General features: G+C 51.7%; 1 protein-coding gene across 4 annotated transcripts in view; it reads right to left on the bottom strand.

The window, feature by feature from the left end:
* The window catches only part of JADE2 (jade family PHD finger 2), a 92,277-nt gene that overhangs the window by 5,082 nt on the left and 62,351 nt on the right, over window positions 1-24,844 (bottom strand). For 3 of the 4 annotated variants that reach the window (XM_074916573.1, XM_074916576.1, XM_074916575.1), the window contains exons 6-11: window positions 23,202-23,413; window positions 19,274-19,441; window positions 18,640-18,756; window positions 12,011-12,472; window positions 6,632-6,749; window positions 1,921-2,049 (exon numbers count right to left, since the gene is read on the bottom strand). In XM_074916573.1, the coding sequence (XP_074772674.1) occupies window positions 1,921-2,049; window positions 6,632-6,749; window positions 12,011-12,472; window positions 18,640-18,756; window positions 19,274-19,441; window positions 23,202-23,413 (1,206 nt within the window). The remainder of the gene's footprint in view (window positions 1-1,920; window positions 2,050-6,631; window positions 6,750-12,010; window positions 12,473-18,639; window positions 18,757-19,273; window positions 19,442-23,201; window positions 23,414-24,844) is intronic. The other variant, XM_074916574.1, reaches the window with a different exon arrangement.

Consider the following 24,844-nt stretch of genomic DNA (forward strand, 5'->3'; position numbering starts at 1 on the left):
GGTCAGTGGGGTGATGGGACCGGTGCTAAATGTGCGTGTAACGGCAGGGAGGGCGGGAGGCAGGTCTGAGAACATCTCTGAATACTCAAGAGGTGTGAAAACTGAAGAGGAGGAGCAGAGACAATAGGCTGGAATGGAAAAAGCTGAAAAACTTCCTAATCTTTCTCTCTGAGAGGCTGGGCTGGGTCTAATGAGCAACTGGAAAGGCGCACACCTGCACAAGCACCCGCAGTTTTGATCCCAGTAACAGCGACCTATGGGTTCAACATCAGAGCTGGTTTTAGGAAGGGAGGAAAAATTAGGTTTGATTTTTGGTTTCAGGTAAGAGCTTTCCTTTCAAAGCAGCCAGTCTAGCAACAACAGAGGGAAAGAACAGTGGCACAGGCAGGGGGACTCACGCCCGCAGTGTCGGCCGGTCTTGATGACATCTTGGCATCACCCTCCCCTGTGAGCAGCGAGACGTGACCCCGCACCTCCACACTGAGGACAAACAAAACACCCTGCGCAAGGCCAGGGCTGCTCCAGGGTGGCACTGGGGAGGTCGGTCAGGTCGGATCCCCCCTCGGAGGTGACCCTGTCACTGTGGCCATCCTGCACCTCCTGGTGGGTCCTTTTGGAGGAGACAGCCCTTCCCCCCTGGCACCCCCGATGCAGGGAGGGAGAAGCAGGAGCAGGGATGAGCTTAGGGCATCGCGTGGTACCCAGGCACCCAACAGCCCAAGGTCGTGCTGCCAAGCTCCCCTTCCCCCAGCCCTTCTGTGATGACTGCAGCCCCCAGGGATGCTTCAAGCCTTTAAAATCCAGTAGGTTACAAGACCCTGGTGAAGCTTTAGGTCAGCTGCCTGGTTTCCCCGGCTCGCAGCAGTGGAGATGCCCCAGTCCTCCATCATTTGATGGAATCTTCCCCAGAAAATCCAAAGTTTCTTTAGCAGAGAACAGCGCAGACAGAATGAGCGCAAAAGCCCCATTTTTGGGGGCTCCTGCCTAAAACCCAGCAGCTTTGAGATGAACAGAAAGCAGCAGAGTCAGGGCAAACCATGGGCAAAGCAAAGCAAGGCAGGGTGGCCCAGACTCCCAGAAAAACTCTCTGTACTCCCAGAAGGGTTTTCTAACAAGCCCAGACTGTCCGAAAGCCCCACGGGACCACTGCAGCCCCTGTACATCCACAGGGCAGCTGAGAACAAGTGAACTCATCACCTCGTGCCTCACGTGTTGGCGGAAGCGACAGCGCAGGAAGAAGCTGAACAAAACCCCAAATCCGTGTAAAAACCATACACCGTTATCCAGCACCTTGTCAAAAAAGACCTTGTTGTACTGGGTTTTCTTACTTCCCCCCCCCCCCCCCCCCCCCAGCCCCGTCTGCTGCTGAGTTGTAGCTGATGGGGATGAGCTGGGGATGGGTGAAGCATCCGCAGAGCTAGCCTGCATCTCCTTACCCCCCCGAGCAAATTCAAGAGCCCAGCCATGCTTTGTGCCTGCCTCCTGGATGCTCCCAGGCTGCCAGCACAACCAGCTCAACCGCACAGTCCTGGACAGTATATGCCATGAAAATACGAGGGGTTAGTCCTACCGCGGGGTGGGTAAGTCTGATTTTATCGCCAGAAAGCGAAACTGTGCTTCAGCAGCACATCGTAGGTTTTGTAACACATTCTCCCAATATGGGTGCAAGAGCAGTGGGGGGGATTTTACACCCCGTGCTCCACCAGGGACCATGTCTCCGATGTGATCTCTCCCATAGGACCTCAGTAAGTTGGGCTGATGCCCACAAAGGAGAGATGGAAAAGGCTCCCACAGCCTCGGGTGTTAACTCCACCGTGTATGGGCAGGAGGGATCAGGGCCTGGGGCTCTTAACCCTGCTCCCTGAAACTGAGAGCCTCCAGCAGCACGGGTCAACTCTGCGCCCATAAAATCAGACTTACCCAGTTGTCCCAATACAGTTTCGTTGACTGATTTCCTGTTCTCTTTCTTCTCAGGACTATTTTTTCTACCATCTCTTCCTTTCCTTCTCGGGTCACTTTTCTTACCCTTTGTCTTCTTCCCAGTTTGTTCTGGCATTTTTTAGAAAAAAAGGAAAACGCCGTGTGAGACGAGGCATCAGGGATGCTGCGGTGAGCAAGTTCCCCTGGGGCACACCCCTGTAGCAGAGACCTGGACCAGACCTGCAAACAGCTCCAAGCCAAAGGGAGAACAGTGGCCACTTTTTGGCCAAGTGCAGGCTAAAGTATCTACATCTTTAACAAAACCTGAATCCCGTAGGTTATATAAAAACCAGGTTTGGGCCTTGGCCATGAACTTGAGTGCTGCAGGAGCAGTCCTGCTGAAGGCAGTTGCCTTGCTGGAGACCCACCAACGTGACCCCCTGGACCGTGGCTTTGGGGTGAGGACCTGTGGGAGCAGAAAGGAGTAACCCCGAACCCTCAGACACCTTCCAGGAGACATGGGGACCTCCAAACCCAGCGGTGTGTCACCCATCACGGACACGAGCATCTCCCAGAGGGATTCAGCTGCAAAGCCAGTCTGACAGCAAGGGTACTGGCAGTGGTTTAAAGCAGACTCTTGATGAGGTCTGACCTTTCAGTGATAGTAACTGCTCACACTCATACTGTGAGGGGGTGAAGAAAACCCAGAGCTGTAAAACTTAAGCAGTGTATTGAGCATAAATAAATGGGGTAGGAGAGATGACCAGCATTGCCTACGAAAAGCCAGGGATGTATCTCTTAGCTATGCAGACATCCAGCTTAAAATCAGCATTTCCTAAATGTCTTTGAACTCCAGTGGATTTATTCCTCTTGGGTAAACAGGACAAATACCCTACAAAAATACAGCTTGTATTGCCAAGCAAAATACTAACAGTTTTTACTTACGCTGTCAGGTCATTCTCCCACAGAAGTCCATGCTAAAATTTCTATTAGTTTTCAGAGGGGGAAGGATATTGCCCTTCAACTGAAATGTGGGTGGCTGATGGAAGTGGAGGCAAGAGATGCAGTTTTTCAGAGTTTGGCCCATAGGCTGAACCTGCATAAGCTGTGCAGCTACCAGAGCAGTGATTTTAAGAAACAAATAGGTTTATTGTGTCAGGCAGCAGCAGACCTGCAAACAGCCTCAGCAGAGAGGCTACGGACTGGATGGGTCAGAGGGAAAAACCTCTGCTCTCTCCTTGCTGCGGCAGTGGAAATGTACTGGGAGAGCAGGGGAGGGAATTCGCATTGCACCTGCCTGAGTCTGGATTAACAGAGGATTTACAGTCCTGGGGTTGCCAAGCCAGGAACCCCTCCTGACCAAAGGACTCACTGAAAGAAAGAAAAGCAAAAGCAAAATTGGTATTTGCTGCATTCCTGCCAAATAACTGGAGAAAGGCAGACACATTTTTCACTTCACTTACAAAATAAAAATCTAACTTTGTTTAGACAGCACAATGGGGCTAAAGAGAAACCCGAGCAGTACTTTTTGAAGAGGAACCTGTCAAAACAGTAGCCATGTTTCAAAGTCAGACAGTGTGTGCTTTCCACTCCATGCAAGAAAAATACAGGAGAGAGGTGGGTTCATTTTACATGGGCAGTTCCCACTAATTTTATTTAAAATCTCCTGCTCAAATAATCATTTGTCAGCAGGGAAAAATAAACCCCGTTTATGTGGGAGCCAATCCAAAAAAAACTTTGTGCCAAAACCATCTTTGGAACGACCCCAACAAATTTTGATCGATGACTACTGTAACAGCAGTTAAAAACTGGCCTCATCCAGGCAAAACAATGGAGACTTCTTCTTTCCTCCGAGAAACCCCAGGTGTGCAGAGCAGCTCGGACAGGAGCTGTGTGGAGGGGATGCTACAGGAGCCATTCCCCCGTTCTCAAACCAGTCAGCACTTTGTAATGATGGAAAATGCAGCGGTGAGTTATTCATAGCTTTGGTCCCACTGGGTGCCAAGTATCTTTAGCTCTGAGTATCATCAACTGGCATGGAGGAGGCTTAGCAAACACGTGGGTGCTGGGAGCACCTGGCAGGATCGGGGTCGACATAGTGCGTGTTCAGGATGGGACGGGGAGGGGACAGTTAGGAACTGAAGCAGAAAATAAGCACCAAGCTGCCTTCTGCAGCTCCACTATGCAATGCCAGGCATGGGCACAGCTACGTAGGAAGGGCAGCTGGAGGCTGAGCCCTCCTCCGATCTCCTTTACACCCTCCGTGCCATGCTGCTGCTGGCCTCAGCGCTTGCTCCTGCTGTCGGGCAGGACCTGGCGATCGGCGTGAGGACCACGGGTGGCACTGGGGAGGGAGGAGGTACAGCCCAATGCTGTGCTCCTGCCCGCACTGGGACTGTCACAGGTAACCAGGCCATCCTCTCTTCCCGCAGTTTGGGACTGCAGGACCTGGTGCTACGTCCCAGCAAGGGAACTCCTCCCAAGCTCAGGAGACCCCATGCACCGAGGCCAAAAATCACTCAGGTCCCTAATGTTCCCCTGGCATGGGAAGCACCTGGATGCCCAAACCACCTGAGATCCCAGGACCAAATTCCCAGGGCCGGGCACTTTCCCTGACTCGTAAGGGCTGGGTCCCAGAGGCAGCATCAGTCTCAACCAAAAAGCCCATCCTGGGAGAGACGAGCAGCTCAGCTCTGTTGGTTCAGAGCAGAAAACGAATTGGCAACTGCCAGCCATCTGGGGCAGGAGAGAAGAACATCTGCATCCAAAGGTACAAAGCAATCCCACAGCCCTCATGCCAGTCGCCGCCGGAGTCACCCTCTCACAGCGGGTTTGTCTCTGATCACTCACCTTTAGGCAGAACTTTGTTGTGCTTTTCCCCCCAAATACACATGGAACATTTTCAAGAAGGGCAATTGCACAGCGCTGGCAATCGGCAGCACAGACAGCCCCGAAACACGAGCAGCAGAGCCCCGACACAGCCCCCCCATCACTGGTCAGCACCCACACCCTGCCGGGGAGGGTCCCGGCCCCCCCGCCCCAGCCCCAGCCCTCCCTGGGAGGAGCTGCCAACTCCCACCCCATCGCTGCATGACAGAGAGGGTCAGGCATGCACCAGAGGTCGGACTCCCCAAGACATTTTGGGGAACACAGGTCCATCTAACACCCTGTTTATGAGGGAGGTGAGCTCAAAAAGCCTTCCTGGCAAACTGCCCTGCGCCCGTCTCCTTCTGAGAGCTGCAAATGCTAAGCTGGGTTGGCCCAGCTGAACTGAAGAGCATCACAAGGTCCCCTGTGATCCTCCCCAAAACCTGCAGAACCCAGCAGCAACAGCACATGGCATTTGCCTTCAGGATCTGAGTTTGTTGCTCTCATCTTTTACCCACCCGTTATTCCCACGCTGGACCTCCTGCCTCGCCACCCAACCAGCAGCATCGCTGCTGGGACCACCAACAGCACCAGTTTCCTGGGTGCCAGGGAATGGCTCTTGGGATGTGAAACGCAGGGTCTCTGTTTGGTGGGAAGAGCTGGGAACACCATTCTCTGCGTGCCCAGGCGGGTGCCCAGTATCACTGGTTCAGCGAGGACGTATGGAACAACACGGAGTGTCACTGACTGTGTCATGGGCACTGAGATTTACAGGACCCACATCACCCCAGAGCACATCTTGGGGTCCCGGCCACCCCTGCTCCACATTCCCACCTGGCTCTGTCCATCGAGAGGAATTTACACAGGCTCCGAGTCACAAACACCTCAACATATGCATTTCTCAGCCTCCAAAACTTCAGTCAAAGGAAACTTTTGTCAGGGAAAGCTCAGCCCAGACGGTTCCTGAAGAAACCCCAACCATGTGATGGCTTCAAACGCAACTCCAAAGCCACAAACACAACAACTGTCGGAAGAGCCTGCCAAAACACCAGATGCTGCTGCTGGAAAAACTGTTCTGCAGCCATGGGGTTTGGTCTGCCCTGCAACTGAAGGGAAAGGAGGAGGGAGCAGGAGCTGTGGGCTCCGGCACCGCTTGTGCAAAAAGAGAAAAAAAAAAAAAAAAAAAGGATAGAAGGAAATCAACTTTATTTCAGTTCCTTAATAAAAGTTGCCAGAGGCTTTGCATGCAGTAGCGTGATGTTCTCCACTAACAGGAATGTGGAGCAGAGAACTGCAGCTGACCAGAGCTAAAGGAGCTGGTCTCTAGGAGCAACAGACATCCCACCAGCAGCTTAACCTTCAATTCTTGACAGAGCCAAAGGCATCTGCAAAGAGTCCAAAGCAAGGGCTGCTGACTCGGGCCAGGGAACCAGCTGCCATGGATCAGCCCCGGTATTAGCAGCCCCGTGCCCAGGATTTGCCATCTCTTCCCAGACAGCTCCATCTCCACGAACGTCACCCAAACACTGCCTTAGCTTTACCACCTAAGCAAACGCTTGGTCTTGCTGACCGAATCCTGGGAAGAGGAGAATTCAGAGGGATCTGTGGAAACAAGGAGCTCCAACACTCCAGTCACCCAGGGTATGGCTTTATTGTGTGTTTCTGAACAAAACTGGAGATGGGCAAAGTGTCCACATATGAACTGTGCTTAAATAACACTGCAGGGGAGGGGGCAGCTCTGGTGTCATTGAGGTCGGGGGCTGAGGCTTGGGCACCAGTCTGTGGCTTCAGAGGATGGCAGGGACAGCGTCTGCAACAACAAGCTCTGGTAAGTGGTACTGACCTGGGTAAAGATCTTTCTCAATAAGCTTCATTTGGAGATGGAAGATCTGCTCCTGGAGTTTACAAATGGTGTGTTTCATTTTCTCCCGTCTCGTCACCATGTAACAGAGATTTCTAACCTACAGAAACACAAGAAACAGTGTCTAGTTTAGGCAGGGTCCAAGCGGGTCCCCTCAAGCTGTGTTGCTGCTTCTACTGCCCAGGGAAGTCCCCACGCCCCAGGATTGGGTCCTGTTCATCTCACCATCATCTGCCCTGCACCAAACCTCCTACCAGGGCTCTTTGGATGAGCCAGGACTAGAGGTGAGGGCTCTTGAGCCAAACTGTGTAGTATATATGGGAAAAAAAAATGCAGTGAATGATTCAAAGCTTTAATGTCTCTGATCTGACTCCGACAGCCAGGACCCCATGGCGGGGACAAGGAGGGCTGGCTGGCTTCTCCAGCACATGCACTGGGCACACAAAAGCCGTAAGGAAGCATGATATCTCCAGAGATACAGCTTTGCTGACCCCAACAGCATGTCTCTCTTGTAGCACCAGGTCTCCCTGCAAAGACCTGCTCACGTGCCTGGGGCACCCACCCCAAACCAGAGCAGCCACCCTGGAAACCCCAACCAGGGCTCCACCAGCCTCTGCCCTGGCACGAGGGACAACTTGGCCACCACTGCTCCCAGTGCTGTGGGCAACAGCGAGCTGGGACTGTCCTGCCCGGGGGGCTGGGGCAGCCCTGGGTCCAAATCCTCCCCACGCAGGCATCCACCACGCAGGATGCTGCATGAGGGGAGTCTCTCTCCTCTCTCTTCTTCTCAACATAAAGAATAAATAAGTTAAACCTTTAACTTCTCCCATCAAAGGCCTGAATTCACAGGGAGATTTGCCCTTCAGCACCAGTGCTTTCAACAACACAAATTCAGCCCAAATAACACAGCACGCAGGGAGTCAAACGGGGCCAAGCACGCTGCTCATCTGCTCCAATTATTCAGGATTAACTTCCAGTACTTGTTGCAGCACATGCTTTAACTCTGATGTTGATACACATCACCACACAAAGTGACCAACAGACCCACAAAATGCGAATAGAGCCACAAGAAACAGGTGAATTATTTTGTGATCTTAACACAGCTATGGCAATGGTGCGGACACACAGGCTGGTTTAATCTCCTGTTAATTTTCACAGACCTATATGAAGAAGTTAACGTCTCTAAAGGATCTGGAAAGTCTTGGAAGGGAAGATGCTGTAGAAGGAGCATTATAATATAGTTTTACAAAGGCCCAGCAGACACTCAGAGCCCCAAGCATCCGAGCATCGTGCTGAGCCCTTGGCCCAGCAGCCGCAACCATCCATGTGCCCTGTTCACACCTGACATAAAAACCTGCCCCCAAAAATGCCAAATGCTAAGAAGTACCTTGGTGCCCCAGGTCAATACACCAGTTCTCATCCATAAACCGCTCCTTTCGCAGGGAGGGAGAGACCCTCTTCCCACAGCCAGTGCAGGGAAGGGGCACAGCTGGGATGGAGCTGCGGGTACAAGGTTCCCAATCTGCTGAACGTCGGAGCCATACAAAGCTGCCTGGTGCCCTACATCAAATGCCAGGACAGAGCACAGAAAATACAGCAAAATATCCAGGTGATGCTGGGCCAGGTCAGCAGCCAGCGCAGCTCCCCTACCCCAAATCTGGCCCCTCTATACACTTGCTCCACACCTACCTAGAAATCACTGGTGCATTTTGTCCCAGTTGCAAGAAATTTAATGAACCTAAACGCAAACAGTAAAGCACCAGACATCGATGCTCTCGGGAGCTAGCGCAGCAGTGGTTAAACCCTGCTCGTCACACCGGGTTGCTTATAAAACACCCCCAGCAGCCCGAGACGACAGAGCTGCCGTGTGGTACCCGCTGGCATCTGCCCTGTGATGAATTTCAGCGCCACGCTTTTTGCCAGCCCCGCATACGGGTGGCTGGAGGGCCGGGCTCTGTCACCATGGCTGCAGAAAGCATCACAGCTTTCGGAGGAAACAGAGAGATTCGGCTGTGAAGCAGAAAATGCTAATGGCAGCTAACAGGATCTGACAGCATCTACTCAGCTTCCTGATGCTCCGAAAGAGCAAAACTGCCTGTAGTAAGGTAAGGAGGAGGTGGTCTGAATGAAGGCACAGGCAGTAACGTGCGTGGGTATGTCCACACTCATGCGTGACCTTGATGTCTCTCATCTCTCCCCCTCCTCATCCTCAAATCCCTCTGCAGAGGAAGGCTGGGGTGTTTCCAGCCTTGGGGGACTGTCCCTACAGGGTCAGGAGCCTTTGTGTGACAAAGCAAGCCAGGATGTCATCCCACGCTTACCTAATCTCTGCCACCAAAGGCTGGGAAGGCAGCAGGACAACCGTGGCCATCCCCTAATGGCACTGATCTTACCTAAGGACAATCTGGAAACGCTTAGGAATACAGGAGAAAAAGCTCCTCTTTTTTTTTCTTTTTTTTTTTTTAAAATTGAATCCCCTAGCTGTAAATATAAAGCAGTGAGCTATATGCTGTATATTTTTCTATGTTCTCTTTTTTATTTCTGGATTGGAGAAAACATCAAACTAAAATTTCTTTATGAGGAAAACAACTGCCTCTGGCAACCTGCATCTCAAAGTGTTTGGTGGTATCTCTTCTCTATGATTTGATATTCCTGGAAGAAAACATTACTTGTGCTCTGTTACAGACTGCTGGTATTTACACACACTTACACAGCTAAACACTACCCAGTGCTGCTTCCTCAAGCCAAGCTTAGATGCTGGTATGAAAGCCTGGAAACTATAGCTTTTTGTTAAAGCTGATTTAAACAACCAGCCTTTGGAAAAAGCTTTAAAAGAAAAAAGGCAAAGAGGGTTAAAAAAGGCTAAAAAGAAAATGAGGGAACTGTATTAAGATTCCCAGGCAACAGCTTTAATTTGGTGATGTTGAAGTGAAGAAGGGGCAGTGGTTAAGAGGTGGCAGAGGGAAATGCTGTCACCCTGGCTGCCCCTGCACCATCTGACCCACTGCTTCTTCTGCCTCCCCAACTCCTGGATCCAGAGACCATTATCAGCCCCCAAATCACAACTGTTTCTCCCAGATTAACTGCTGAAAACATTAAAATGGAATGTGGTAGCCCATGGACACCCTCTGAAAGCCCACCCTCCAGGCTGCCCCTCTCCGACCCCTATTTGTGTGTTGCTTCACTATTTGCAAGTGAAACGGGGCAGCTGTGAGTGATGCTGACAGACAGACCCGGGATGCACTGGCAGCGATCAGATTTAAAGCCGCATCACCCATCTGAGCACTGGACTTTGATCCAGTCAGTGTTTGTTGTTCCCCCTCTCGGAAGCAAAGCAAACAAACAGCTCTTCCAGGGCCAGGCAGTGAAACCTGGCAGGGAGCTGCTAAGCAGAGCCTGAACGCTGATGGGGAATGACCCCACGGAGCCTGGAGGCAACTCTGGAAAATGAGAAATCTGGTAAAACGTGTAGTTTTGACAGAAAGAAATCAAAGAGGAGCTGCCGTACCACATCTTTGAATTAGGCAGCTCCTGGAGCAAAGCGCCGTACCCAGAGGTGTGCAGTGGTTCACTGCAGCCAGGAAAGTCAAGCTGGGAGCACATGGAGGCAGAGGGAGGTAGAGCAGCCTGGTTTAGATTTACTATAGAGAAGTAGATGAAGGGAAAACGATGAGTTGAACTTGTTGCCCTCAGATCCAGCAGCTGCAGCCTGTTGCCTGCAGCCTGGTGCTGGAGACTCATTAACGGTGGCACCAGCCCTGCCCAACGCAGAGATGGAAATGATGCAGTAAAGGTGGGAGGAAAGGAGGGACAAACTGGCAGAGCGATGGCAGTGATGCTGACAGGGCCACCAAAAAGAAACCTGAAATCCAACTGCTTTTACACAGGAGAAGGCTCTCAGGCTCTGAGACCCACCCTGGGAGTTGGGTGCAGCAAGGGACCAGGGCGGTCTGGTCCAGAGCTGAACCCCCTCCTGGACATGAACACGCTGCTCACCCGCAACTGCCTTTTCTCTCCATGGGTTAAATTATGCTGCAGACCCACAGCAGCTTGGAGAGAAGGTCCAGGGATACACTGGGGCAGCATCACTGCAGGGGCAGCATCACCGCCACCTTTGCCCCCTCAGGGAGCAGCATGGCCCCTGCAGCCCCCTCCTGCTCAAGGCACCACCTACACCAGGTCAGAGCAATGCTGTTCTCCTGCTTTCCTCCTTCCTTGCCTGCTCTCAGTGATGCCCTGAGCTCTGCACCCCGGGTGGGCTGTCAGGAGGCCACCCAAGCAGGGGCCATGGACGCACCCCTCTGGCAGGAGCAGGAGAGGGGGGAGCAGGCAGGACTTGGGTTTCAAGCACAGGAGGAAAGGGAGCTTGGCCCTTGCCTGCCAGACTTGGCAGCCCTGCCCTGCCTGTCCCCAGCCCACTGCTCCCCCATGCTGTGCCCATGCCCACCCCCAGCAGTGGCACTACTGCAGCCGTCCCCTCCCCTGGCCGCTCTCTGCCATCTCACTCCAGGTGCTGTGCTTCATCCCCTGTGCTTCCTCCCCTCCCTGCTTCTCACCTCCCTCCTCCTCTCTCCAGCCTGCCTCTGCCCCATCCCTGCTCCTCCCTGCTCCTTCCCTCCGTGCAGCCATGACAGCCAAACCCGCAGGCAGGCAGCGCAGCAGCAAGCGCAGTCGGAGGGGGGGGGGGGTCCTGCTGCTCCACCAACGCTTGCTCTCCCCAAAAACCTGCTGTGGAGGCGGCTGCTCCTTCCCCTGTGCAAGGCTGTCCCACACCGCAGGGAGCTGCGGGCACCGGCATCCTCCGGCTGCATCCTCCGGCACAGCTCTGGCACAGCTCTGCCTCCCCGGCAGCTCCCCCAGCAGCCGACCCACTTTCGGCTGCGGCAGGGCAGGGACTGCCCAGTCCCACTGGCCCTGCTGCTCGTTCCTGACATTCACCCGTTTTTGATGTTTAATGTTAAGTAAATAACAAACCGTTGCTGTGCCTTGCTGCTGGGAAGCATCTGAGGGGCAGCACAGGATAATTTTGTGGTTTGAGACTACTAAGATATAGCGGAGATAAGCTGCAGCATCAGCTGCCTCCCACCCACCCAGCCCTGCCGAGGCACCCCTCCCCACAGACGTTTGCTCTTTTGAACCCCCAGCTGAGACTGCCACTAACTTATTCCATCAGTGTCAGTGTTTTGGCAGTGATACACGCACACTGAGCACTGTTACTCTGAATAACACTCAGATGAAGGGACACAACTGCTAGGGGAGTCAAAGGGGAACGGGGCTTGTGCTGTCTCGAGGCACGAGCACACACTGAAGCAGCCCTGATGGAGCACATGGATACACCAGCGAAGAAAAAGCTGTACTCACCCTCTCCAGGTCTTGCCTGAGGTGCATGAAAAGCTTTAAGCGTCGGTAGAGAACGTCCTGCTCTTGCTGGGCCAAGTTGTCCACCTCATCCGTTTTTGGTGTCAGCAGTGGTTTGTTGGAATTTGCTTTCCTCTTCAGCTTCCAGTACTGGTAGACAAAATCCACCAGCGATTCGCTTAAGTCAAGGTTCTCCGCCACCTCCGAAGGCTTCACAAGTTCATAGAAGTCCTCCTCCAGCTGCTGGAGCTTCTGCTTCCGCAGCGTGACCTTCTCCAAGTCCAGCTGGGCTTGGTCAGGCTCTGTCCGTGCCTCCTCGGGCAACTTGGTGGCACCGGTGCTGTGCTCAAGGCAGAAAGATTTGAACTTCACTTCGTCGTTGTCCGCTAGAATAGTCCGCATGTCGAGGTTGTGGTCGAAGGCGCAGGTGACGTGGAACGCGGTGACGCAGGCGGGCATGGAGCACTGCGGGGAGAAGGACAGGGCTTACAGCCAGGGCAAAGCACCGTGGTGGGGAGGGAGGACGTTTACCAACACAACGGGACCACAAGTGCTTACAACAAACCCAATGACACCCATCTGAGTGACAACACCTACCATGAAGTGATGGGTGCTCCGCACAGGTGATCCTCGTGGAGGAACACCTGTATCGCCCAAGTCTTTCACACCCAAGAGCCAGACACCATAAACCCAAGCAGAAGGAACCCAGCGTGCACTAGATACCAGCGAGCACCTTCCCACCTTATCTGCTTTAATCCTTCTCTGTGACGGGCCCTGCTCATCTTTCACCTACCACGAACAGGGGCTTCCAATGGTTTTTCCAACGAGACACGTCAACACCGCGGGTCAACGGGATGCTCAAAGACTGTCAGTGGGTTTCTCCTGATGGAGAATTTTTCATCTGTATTTCAGCCTTAAACTACTCCACTCTGTTACCACATCAAAAGCTAAGATGCAATTTTTATTGAAAGCATACAGAACATGTCAAGGTTTATGAGTGAACGTGGTATCTCAGAAGCAGCCAACGCTCCTGGAGCACGATACCCTTCTCCTCTGGAAACTACACAGCCTCTAATTAACTCCATTTAATTAAAAAAAAAAAAAAAGCAACTCAGCATATACAGAGCAAAACATCATGAAATGAACTTTTTAGAACTAGTACGGTGGTTAGACTGTTGTCAAACTTGTATCAGATTAATTTTTCAACAATTTCCCTAATTTGCCTCATGCTTAAATTGCTTTGGACCCCACAGGCAACAAACCTCAGCCTGGTTTCCCACAGAGGAACCCCTCCAGCCAGTGCTGCGCCCGTGTCCGCATCAGCATCTTCTCCCCCTCTATTCATTAACTGGTTTTTAATGGCTCAGAGTGTCAAGTAATTATTTCAACCATAACCCATAAGAAATCAGTCTACTCCAGCTGCTAATAACCAGTTAAACTGCAATAATGAGACATTTTAAGTGGGCTGTTACTGTAGGCAACATATTTCAGCGTTTATAGATGAATTGTTCTTGCAGGGGATGAAGATGCAGTTGTGGCCTGAAGGACCAGGCGGAGGCATGTGAAATTTCCTGGATGTTGATGACAAACCATTCGGGATGCTGTAGAGTTTTACTGGGGCTTTGCTGCACTTTAATTCTCAACAAGAAAAAAAAAAAAAAAAATTCTGGTAGTAGTTGAGGAACAGAAATTTTATGGCTTTCTATCTTCATCCCATCAGCCCTGAATTCCTGCTCGGTCACCCGGCGTGTGAACTTTTGACATTGCTGCTTTTAGATTATTTTCCCTTGACTCTGTTTATGAATCTGCTGGTGCTTATGAAAGCGAGAGACTCGTGTGGCTGCCAAGGCCAAGAAAAGCGTAGGCAAGCAGTGTCCAAGTCCTCCACTTCCAGGACTCTCCAGGCCCCACTCCAAAGCCTCCGAAAGCAGCGGGAAGGGCTGGATGCAGCCCCGCCGTGGCCGAGCCCCGAGCCGTACCAGCAGGACTCCGGGGAGCGATGCTGGGCGCTAACTCCTGCAGGTACCAAGTGCAAGCGGATTATGCGCTCCTACCCCCCGCTTACCCTGTTTAAATATGGCCATTTGGTCCTAATTTCAGCCTGAAATTGCTCGTGAAAATAGCTGAGAGCCGACAAAGATCAGCTCCCTCTGCGACGCCGCCGGCGCTTGCGTGGAGCCTGGCACCGTGTGGGACCCACCGGTGCTCCCCGTGCCAGCCCAGTGCCCCCAGTGCCACGGTGGGTAGCGGGTCCCTGCCCTGCCTGGGGGATGAGCCCTGTCCCAGCCTCCCACATGGCTGAACCACCAGCTCCATTCTCAAATCTTTATTTTTGGTAATGAGGGAGGGACACAGGGAGCCCAGCCTCACTTGCAGCTTCCAGATTTATTCGGTGCAGTCAGTGTATCACACAGCGGCTTTCAAAGCGCTGGCACTCGCTCCTGCAGCCACGGAGCGAGCACTGATACAAGGAGGAGATGTGATGCCACTTGACGGAGCCCCCCATCCTCACTTCAACGGCACTTTCAGGTTGGAGGCCTTTGCCAGATGGAAATTCCTGTATTTGAGCTTTCTTCTCTGGTAGCCACAATGGCAACGGTACTGCACGGAGCAACGGAGCTCCTGATGTACTCCTGATGTACTCCTGATGTACTCCTGACGTACTCCTGATGTACTCCTGACGTATTCCTTCCTGACTATTTTGGCATAATGGCTGAGACTGCTTCAAACTACAGCATCCTTTTGTGCTGTTACGCACATAAATATCCACTGCAGAGAAAGTGGAGGCTGAGAACTCGCTGCCACCAGTGAACTGTGTGAGGAAAGTCACACAGGAATGTCCCCTCCCTCCCATTTCTGCCGCCAGTGCTAATAACAGCATTAGCAACACGGCTGCAGCTTCTGCCAGGACAACGTCCTGCTAACAGGAACGACCATCACTCCACCTTAGGAATAAAGCAAATGGAATGACAGCCGTCCTGGATCTCTCCTCCGACAGATGGCAAGCAGCACTTGTCAGAAACTGTGCCCAAAATGCAAATAGAAAATAATTAGGCAGCTCGGCTGACAGGGCAACAAAGAAAGGTACCTGGTCGGCCACGGCTACCCAAGGACCTTGCATAAACTGACAATAAAAACATATTGATCCATCCCAGAATGGCGCTGGAACGAAGCCGCTCTTTGTAGGAGGGAGGGATCTGCCACACAGAATAAACCAGGCTCCAAAGCCTGGCGCAGTTCCTAAGTCTGCTTCGTTATCGATCACGCTTTTGTTATCTTACAGCACCTCTCATTCAAGGATTTCGGAGTACCTTGCTTATCCAGGCAAATCCATTCCCAAACACAATTTTGAGAGAGAGGGTGAGCACCAGAGATTAACATGGGCAGTTAATTAGTCCTCTGACCACTCTTACTGGGAAGAAAGAGGGATGATTTTATTTGCCAAGGAAATTCAGGCAGAAGCCTACCAGCTTATAGTGGTGCTCTGCTGCAGTTTGGGGCCGGAGGGGAAGGAAGCAGCTCCTCCGACAGACCCGCGAGGGGGACTCAGGAAGGAAAAATTAATTACCGGTGCTGAACTCTGGCCAAGCCATCAGCCACGACACTTCTGCATCCTTACAAAAACCGCCACGTGATTTTTAATGACCACAGATGGTCTGGATCCTGGTCGCGTTTCTCAGCCGAAATAGGCAGTTTCAGCATCGCAGACACCCTCGGAGGGTGCGGGGCTGAGGCAGAGGGTGGTGTGGGGGCTGCACAGCGCACACCCGCTGCTCTTCACCCGCTGCCATGCTGTATGTTTTCAGGGCACAATCAGACAACAGCTTCAGGAATCACCATACCAGTTATCCCGGTGGATGGGGACCAGCGGCACAAGCAGCTCAAGGGAGCGGGAAGCAGCAGGCAGAGGAGTGACAACGAACAAGTGAGTGGTGGAGGACACTTCTGAGGGCTTTCTCCAAAAAGCAACAACAAAAAGAAAGCTGGAAGATGATGACAGCAAAAAAATGTGCCCTTTGGAGAAGGCTGCCAGCAACTAACAGAGAATCTGGCATTTTGTGCTGCGTTGAAAGGCCTTGGTGAGCTCTTCCAGTAGCTCTGACAGGCAAGGACTGAGTTGGTGAGGGGGGAGCTGGGTCCCAAGTGAGCATGGTCAGGACTCGGGCTGCACTGGAGCCTGGCTCCTGGCACCCTCTTCTTTTCCATCTCAGCAATGCAAATGAGAAAATTCCTGCTGCACACTGAGCTCTTTTTGGCATCTCCTGATGTCTGACCACACAAACCACCATGAAGTCATGATTTCCCTTTAACAGGAGCTGGGGAATGGGTGTCTCCAGAGCTGCATCCCTGCCCAGTGTCCGGGAGCTCTGGGTTGACTGGGGCCACGCTGAGCAACACTGGGCTCACAGCTCTGTACCAGAAAGGAAGGGAAGGCATTTCGTGTGAGCAGCAAGCTCAGAGGCATGGAGAGCAGCAGGGAGCCCTTCCTCAGGCTTCTCTGGGTTTGTTTTTGCCTTTTTGGAATTTGGATGGGGAAAAACATCTCGATGCACAGAGGTGTCATGTAAAAATGTCTCACACTTCTCTCTGTAAATGTGGTCGAGGTGGGAGTCTTTTTAAGCTGTGGTGCTGCCTCTGAGCATCCCCGTGCCCCTCTGGGATGACCGTCTTCTGCTCCTCCAGCTTGCCTTCCAGATTTTGTCTCCATTTTTTGGTGAAGCCCAGTTCCAACCAGCCACTTGGAAAAGCCCCTACTGGAAGCAAGAGCCCTCCTTCTCCTGCCCTGCCCCACCTGCAGCACCTGATTCCCACTGCCAAGAATAAAAGCTCAGTGCTTTAACAGAAAACAACCTCCTCCTTTCAGAGCTGGGTCATAAACCTGAAACGCTGACAAAGGTAGTTAGATTACACCTGTATAAACAGGCACTAATCAAAAATATGCTCCATAAACATCAGCTTTCAAAACAGAGCTATGTACCGCTGATGGCTACGGAGAGTGTTTATTTATCTACGGGTGAACTTGTTGATTCACCCCATAAATCCTTAGATAAAGGCACTGCCTGCTTTTTTTACCCTTCTCCCTCTTCTCCTTGAAGCAAAACCATCCCAAGTGTGCCAGGGTGGCCTCAGCAAACGCTCTGGTAACAATCTCATGAAGACTTAAAAACCGTGAGCTGCTGGCACATGAGACAATAAAGCTCCTGTTCCATCTCAGGTGACCTTTAATGCAAATCCATTCAGTCCCCGGGATCTCACAGCTCCCATGCCATGCCAGCGCTAAGAGGATGAAGCCTCAGAGAAGCTAAAGTCTTTTTGATGCTGCCAAGGCTGTTTGCCTCCTTCCCTGCCCTTCCGTTCTTTGAAAGCAGTTGCCGTTATGACACAGTATCTCCATCTGGCAGGGTGAATAAGCAGATCCACCCAGAGCCATCAAAAAAGAAGTGAGTCAACGCTAGAGATTTAAAGAAGTATTGTGAGATTTCATTTCAAGCTAAGGGGATTGCTTTTAAATAGCTCCCTTTAAAGTATTAAACCCAAAGCGGTGGCACGAACGCAGCAGAGCCTGCAGACCTCCTATTCCTATTGCCCTTCTCCAACCAGCCAGCTCTTCTGGTCCCCAGGAGTCACTGCTGCCTACGCCGACCTCCCAGGTGCAGCTCCTACTGCTCTACAGGAGCTGAGCAGTCAAGATTGCTACACATCCCAAACCTTCTCCCAATTTTTCAAAGCTTAATGGCTACTCCATCCCTCCCTGCATGCCACGACTGCTTCCATGACGGGTCTGCCAACAAAAGCAACAGGCACTGGCACCGTGGAGCAGCAGAACCCCCAGCCCATCCCCAAGGACCACCAGGACACTACACTGGCTGCGCCGGGGAGAGCAGGGGGATCACTGCAGCAGGGCTCCCCAAATGCTCTCACACCAAGCGTGCTGCATTTTGGGTGGGAGCTTCTGCAATTTGCTTCCCAAGAAGAGAGATCACGGCCCAGGAAGCTCCATCCCACTTCTGTAATAGGGAAGCCCAGAGCATCCTGCTTGTGGTCGGAAATGAGAACATTTCACCTCCTCGTTAGCACGCTGCTGTTGCGGGGAGAGCAGGCGGTCAGATGTCTGCAGTGTGATGCTTAGGTGTGGCAAAACAGGAGAAAATGTGGGAATGTAACACGTGGTAAATACTCTATTTTGCAAGCTGGCAGGCTAGTGAGGACTACCTAATCCTGATATCCCCCCAGCAGAAAGGCTTCCCAGCTGACCCCCACCGGTTTCTGAAATACTTGGCTTATGTATCTCACGAGTATCTCCCTTTTCTGGCAGCTTTGCCAAGCCTTTCTGCTGGAGGTTCCTGATTTCAAACCAAGGTCATTTGCAGTCTCGGTAATTAGTGTCACTACAGCAACATCACTGTGTTATGCAAAGAAAGTTAATCTAGATTCCTAGCAGTCAATACACTGAATGATTACAAACAACATCTGATGATGTCTGATGGGTGTTCGTGCTCCCTGTCATTAGGTTTACTCAGAGCAGGAATAAGCCTCAGCCAGATCATGTCCACCAACATCTCAAGAATCTCTTGTGGCTATTACAGGCACAACCCCAGAGGTCTGAGTTTCTCTGGTGCCAGGTTACCTACCTGAATACATGTCCCAGTGCACTCCTTGCAGAGGCTGCAGGACAAAGCCCATCTGCTTGCTGGGATATGTGAGATCTTCGTAATGGGTTCCATTTTTTCAGGACATCCAATGCTAACCTGGCCACGAAATAGAAGACAGGCTGTAAATACTGGCTCCCATCCCAAATCTCCTACAGGGGGATGTCTGTGGCAGTCTGAATGAGAGATGGATTTCTTTTCTTTTTATTCTGTTATTTTTCAGTGTCACTTGTAATTTGAAAAGAAAAACCCAAACCTCAAAACCCAGAAACAAATCTAAATGAAATGGAAGGAAAAATTCGTGTCAGTGCTTCCTCTGAACTAATTCTTCATTTGGATGCTGCTGTGTATCTCCAACGGGCACATGAAATTAGCTTTACCCTGCTCAGAGGTCTTGCCCCCCACCTCTGTGCCCCTGCACCCCACCTCTGTCTTCTCTTAACAAGGTGCCCCCTGGCTGCTAATTAAACACACAGCCATGCTCTGACCTCAGCACGGCCTGATGAGCCAAGCTGGACCTGCTATTTAGACCATTAACGAACATCCCGGGCTGAGACCTGGAAACCAGGTCTTGTGCCCACCCGCGTGGTCAAGAGGAGGTTGGAAACCATCGTACTTCAGGTATCCATAAGGCACAGCTAACGTGGACCCATTTCGTCCCGCTCCGGGTGGGTTTCAGCGCTCCCCCTCTCTTGGGGCACAGCAGACACTTCGGCTGAACGCCGAGGGCGCAGGTCCGGCACAGCCAGCTCCCGATGGGGACCTTCAGGATGCCGTAGCACGCCTGCACAGACACGAGGGAGGAGGGTTAGTTCCAGCAGCCCAGGAAAAGCATCCTCCTTCCAGACCGCCTCCTTCACTCCCACCTTTTTCCCTACCCTGGCTTATTGCCACCGCACCCGGGCATCCGAATAAACAGCAGAGTAAAGCAGCGCCGCCGTCACGGACAGGTTAAGTTCTTCCTCCCTTGCTACCTTTCCTATTTCCACCTGGATACTCATGCTGGATTAGCATGTCCTGAGTTTTAATTAAAAGCTAAGTATAAAAACATGCTGGGTATCATGCCAAGCAAGCATCCGCCCAGCTCCAAGTCAGGGGTGGGCAACCAGGCTGCTTCATCAGAGCCCTCACCACCGGTCGTCTCCTGGCTGTTTCTGAGCAGTTACCAGACCCACGACAACTCATGAGAAGTAAGAAATGCCGTGTGGAGAAAACCTCTGAGGTAGCTGAGGGCTGAAAAGCCACAACCCCATGATTGAGAAAGATGGCCACACTGGTTACACACCCAACACAGCCTAAAGGGGAAGCGAAAATAACTATGGAAAGGTAAAAAGGGGAAACCAAGAGTCATGAATATACATCAGAAGAGAGGAACCATAAAGGATGATAAATCTAAAGGACAATAAATCTAAAAGACAATAAATCTAAAGGAGGCAAGGACAAGTCTACGGCCAAGCGAGTGAGAACTAAAGGACCCGGGTCACCCTTGGAGCTCCCTGACCTGCTGCGATAGCACAGGACGCAGAGAAGCCAAAGTGTTCATAAATATTTCTCTTCCATACTTGGGGGAGAGCCAAATGATAAGCTGTATCACATAATGACATGATAAAATACTTCCCACTTTAGCCATAACTCACGACTGTATTAAACAGCTACTACTAAAACTAGACAGTTTTTAACATCCCGATAACTCGCACAGGGAGTGGCAGACAACTGCCTTGGGCGCTAACACAGGGCTGTGTCACTATTTTTAACGAGGCGATGTAATTAAGTCTAGATCTGGCTGCTCTGACGTCCCTCCAGAAAGCAAATGGGCAGTGCTGAGCCCAGGCATTTGTCAACTCCACTTCTTCAAGTTTACCCCAAAAAAAGAACAGCTTTTCATCCTGCTGCTGCAGGTCACCGTCACCACGAGTGACGGTGCTGCAGGTGGGGACGGGGGCAGCAGGGGCATGGGGAGATATGTGAGCATGGGAAAAGGGTATCCTCAGTCTTTACTGGCCAAGAACAGACTTTGTAACACAACTTTAGGCTGCCCCAAAGCACAAATTCACTGATAGTGATTTCCAAGGGGGAAAAAAGCCACTCTGCGAACAGATTATTGGGATAATAAGGAATTAAAGGAGGTAATATTATTGCTGCGAGTCTACATGGTTCAGAGAGACTTAACTGTGTGTTTCACAGCGCCTCCAAATCTGACAGATAAATCACTTCTGTAACAGAGTTTTATAAAACATGTGCTTTAGTACCAGACAAGAATCAGCCTGGTATGTACTACCAGGAGGATAAACTGGCAGACGGATCTCAAAATCTAGGGGAAAAGAGGAATTATGACAAGGTGTGCACTGCTAGCAGTCTTGGTTCTCAGTTACTTATCCCTACAGGTTTTAGAGCAGCTGAAAGTGCAGTTCTGCTCCTAGGAGCAAATACTACAGGTCCTCTGTCCTGGATAAGGAGTGGCTCTAGAATGAGGTGAGTTATCAGCTAAACATGCTCTCCCAGTCCAGCACCAGGCAAAAGATGCTCTGGGAACATGAAGCCAGACTAATTTTATCGCTGTGCCTGTCATGGGTGCAACATCATGGAGAAAGGGATGCCAAAAATCAAGAAGGATGCTGAGCCCCAGAAAAGCTTGGTGTGGTCCATGTAACAGAGGGAGGGCTTGGTTGTGTCCCCAGGCCAGGGAATGGGAATTTGGTAATGACACGACCATGGCACAGTGGTTGGAGACGGATCAGTCCCGTGCTAAAGGGAAGCGTGACACTGTCACCGTGAGGGCGATGAACCACAGCAGTTTAGCAGCGGGGGGTAAGATTCCTCCTCTCTGAATATTTTAAAATTTAGATTGCATGTGTTTTTTGAAAGCTACGCTTCATAGGAATTAATTAATAGTAAGCTTCAAGGTCTGTGTAATGCAGATGAGATGATTACAACGATCCCTTCCAGCACCACAACCCACCAACGTGTGTCTGAGCAGGACCCTGCCCCTGCCCCGTCCTGCTGGGATGCAGGAGGACGAGGTATGGCTCTGGCCATGTTCTGCAGAACCCCAGCTCCTCTCTGCCGCTGACTGAATACATGAAGCCCGTGGCATCAGCACCCAGACACCCACAGGAGAGCATCAACCGTGACGGTTTTGGATGTGGGGCTGGCAAAGGCATGGGGCAGGTTAGATAAGAAAAACAATGCTACGTAACACCTCGCACTGTGGCTCTGGACTTTGTGGCTTAGGGTGTAAATTGGGGCAGAGATTAAATCACGAGCAGCTTATGGGATGGCCTCTGGCTTAGGGTTGGACTCTGCTCCCTGAAAACAATGGAAAAATCTCCCTTTTCTTTCAACAGTCTTGAAATCAATCCCTTTTGCAGAAAGCGGAGCCCACGGGGTGTCCGTAGGTGCCCCCGGCAGCCCCGCGCCCCTGCCCACCGGCACGTGGCAGCTCACGGCCACTCGGGCTTGTTAAAAAAAAAAAATCCCAAGGCAAAAAAAACCCCAACCCAAACCCCAACCCTGAATCGTCCTGGTATTTTGTGGAATCTGATTCACTGATGGAAACCATTCAAAACACCCACCTCCCGCAACTATAGATATCTCCAGCGCTCTCCCACCTCCAGGAAGACTGATGGAAAAGATGCCCAAAAGATGAGCAAATGGCTCTCTTTAGAGGAAAAAAAATCAAAAACCCTTCACACAGAGAATGAAGCCCAGGAGCTGCTGCTGCTGTCCCAGCACTACACGGTGCTTCCCCTCGAAGCACAACCAGCAAAACCTCCCTGGACCCACACCGGACCCAGGAGACCCTCACAATGGCTGCTTTCTCCTTGTCAAGGTTCTCCCAAGTGCAGGAGCCCACAGGCACCCCCACCACCCCCCCCCCTCAGCAAGGGCTTGAAGCATTTGCATTCAAGTCTAAAAATAAAATTATTTTCCTCCAGGCAGTGAAAGAAAATGAAATCCTACACTTGTACAGCAGGGTAGCTGGGACAGAAACCCTGCGATGTGAGACAGTGCTAGTGGAGCTGGAAGGTCCTACTACCCCCAGTAAAACGCTGTGGAGGAGGCTGGAGGTCTGTGCAAGCCCACCCCTCTCTCCAGTGAGCGCAGGGCAAGTGCTGGGCTGTGGAGCCACATCCCTCCCAGCCCACCAGCAGTCCCACACAGGATGCTGGTCACCCTTGGGTGCTACAGATCTCACTGCACCTTAATGAAGATGGGGTAAAGAAAGAATAAGCACATTAATGGAAGAGGAGGCATAAAATAAAATATCACAGAATAAGGAGGAGGGGGCAAAGCAAGCTTGCAGGAAGTGGTTTTCAACCTCTGGTTGACTATTTTTCTGGGCACTTAGGAAAAACCAGCTATCCAAGACCCCACCTGCTATCCTCACTCCACTGGAGACGCGCTGGGAATCCATCAGAAAAGCATAACAGGGGTCCAGGGCAGCCCAGGGGACAGCGGGGATGGGAAGAACCCAGAGGAGGGTTTAGGAGCGCGACGTGCAGCCAGCCTAAACCTGCCGCTCTCCCCCCGCGCCGGGGGCTCACCTGGTGCACGCAGACGTTGCACTTGTCACAAAACACCATCTCGTTGCCGTCCTCCCCCTCCGGCGAGCGGCAGACGTCGCACACCACGTCCTCGTCATACTCAATGCCCAAGCCCTCCTCCGTTTCGATGGCGATGTTCATGTTCTCGTAGCACATGGTCTCCAGCTCCTCCAGCACTCGCTCCAGGGTGATCTCGTCCAGCTCGGGCTTTTCTGCAAGGCAGAAGGCAGAGGAGGACACTGATGCGGCTCCGGCGCGGGAGCCCACCCGCCTTCGGGGAACGTTTTGCAAAGGGCTGAGCGTTTTAGATTGCAACTCAAAGAGGCAAATCCACGGTGACGGTAAGAGCGGCGATTCAGAAAACGGCTGCTTCTAACTCAGGATGCAGTTTATGTTTCATAGACAGTAACAAAATATTGCTGCTGGCTGAGAGGAGAGAAACCCATTCAGCTGAAGCAATGCGGATAATTAGGTCTGACAGTTTAAATGTTCAAGGAGACAAGTTTTGCAAAGATGCTTTCTGCAGCAAGGGCTCAGACAAGCTTTGGCAACACAAAGTCAATGCTTTAATTGTTAAGACTGAAAATTGACCCTTTTAAGACCAATTAAATGGAACTGTAAAACTGAAGCCAAAGGCTGAAATTAAGGACAAATACAGTCTTTTTCTTCCTGGTTGGGTCTAGTGGAACCAGAAGGTCAGACCCAGGTGGAGGTGGGCTCAGATTGGCTGTATTGTCTTTTATTCTCCTTGTACCAGGTTCTTTAGTAAAAAAAAAAGTGGCAGAGGTGCTTCTCCAGAGTGACAACCATGAATACGAGGCCAATAACCAGGAGAGGCTTCTCCAGAGCAGCAAGCTCCAGCAGCGGGCTACCCAGCCACCGTTACAGGGGGAATGCTGCTGCCAGGAGCTCGGCAGCACCGACACGGTGCCATGCTGAATGCTGCTCCCAGAAACGCTGCCTCTCACCTGCACACAGAGATCCCAGCGCCACAAACGCAACGTGACGTCACTCCAGGTATGGAAAAAAGGAAGGAAAAAAAAAAATAAATCTGTCAGCAGCAGGAGTGAGGCTCTCCGTGAAGGATAAGAGGCAGAGTGAAGCCCCCACCGCACCCCATCTTCCCATGAGCACTGTTTCATCACCAGGGAAGGCAGAGAGATAGGGATGGAGATACGAGCAGGATGCAATGAAAAACACTTTATCTTTGCATTTCATTTACATATATTATCCATGATGACAGCCAGGATGCTCCAGCAAGCTCCAGAAAGCAGAGGAGCCTGACCCATGCTGCTGTCCACCTTTCTTGTTGCAAGGCAACAGGAGAAAGTATCTCATTTATGAGCAGAGAAGGGGAAAAAACAGTTTGAGGAAGTATTCATATGAAGCATTTATTAATTAAATGTTCAGTAAGAAATCTGCCATCCTGGGCCTCTCTGGAGCCACACTGTGATGTCCCTGTCTCAGGCTGAGCTCTGGGGCCCTGAAAAGTCCCCAGGGCTGGGGAGGGACGGGGCTGTGGGGGAAGCTGGGCATCCCCCCCAGCACCTCTGGCTGGATGGGGCTGGCAGGGGCTGCACCTTTTCCCGACGGCCACAGACTGGCTGAAAAAACTCTGTCAAGGGGGAAAGCAACCCGTAGGC

This window comes from Athene noctua, chromosome 12 (genome assembly GCF_965140245.1).
Source record: "Athene noctua chromosome 12, bAthNoc1.hap1.1, whole genome shotgun sequence".
Lineage (NCBI taxonomy): Eukaryota > Metazoa > Chordata > Aves > Strigiformes > Strigidae > Athene > Athene noctua.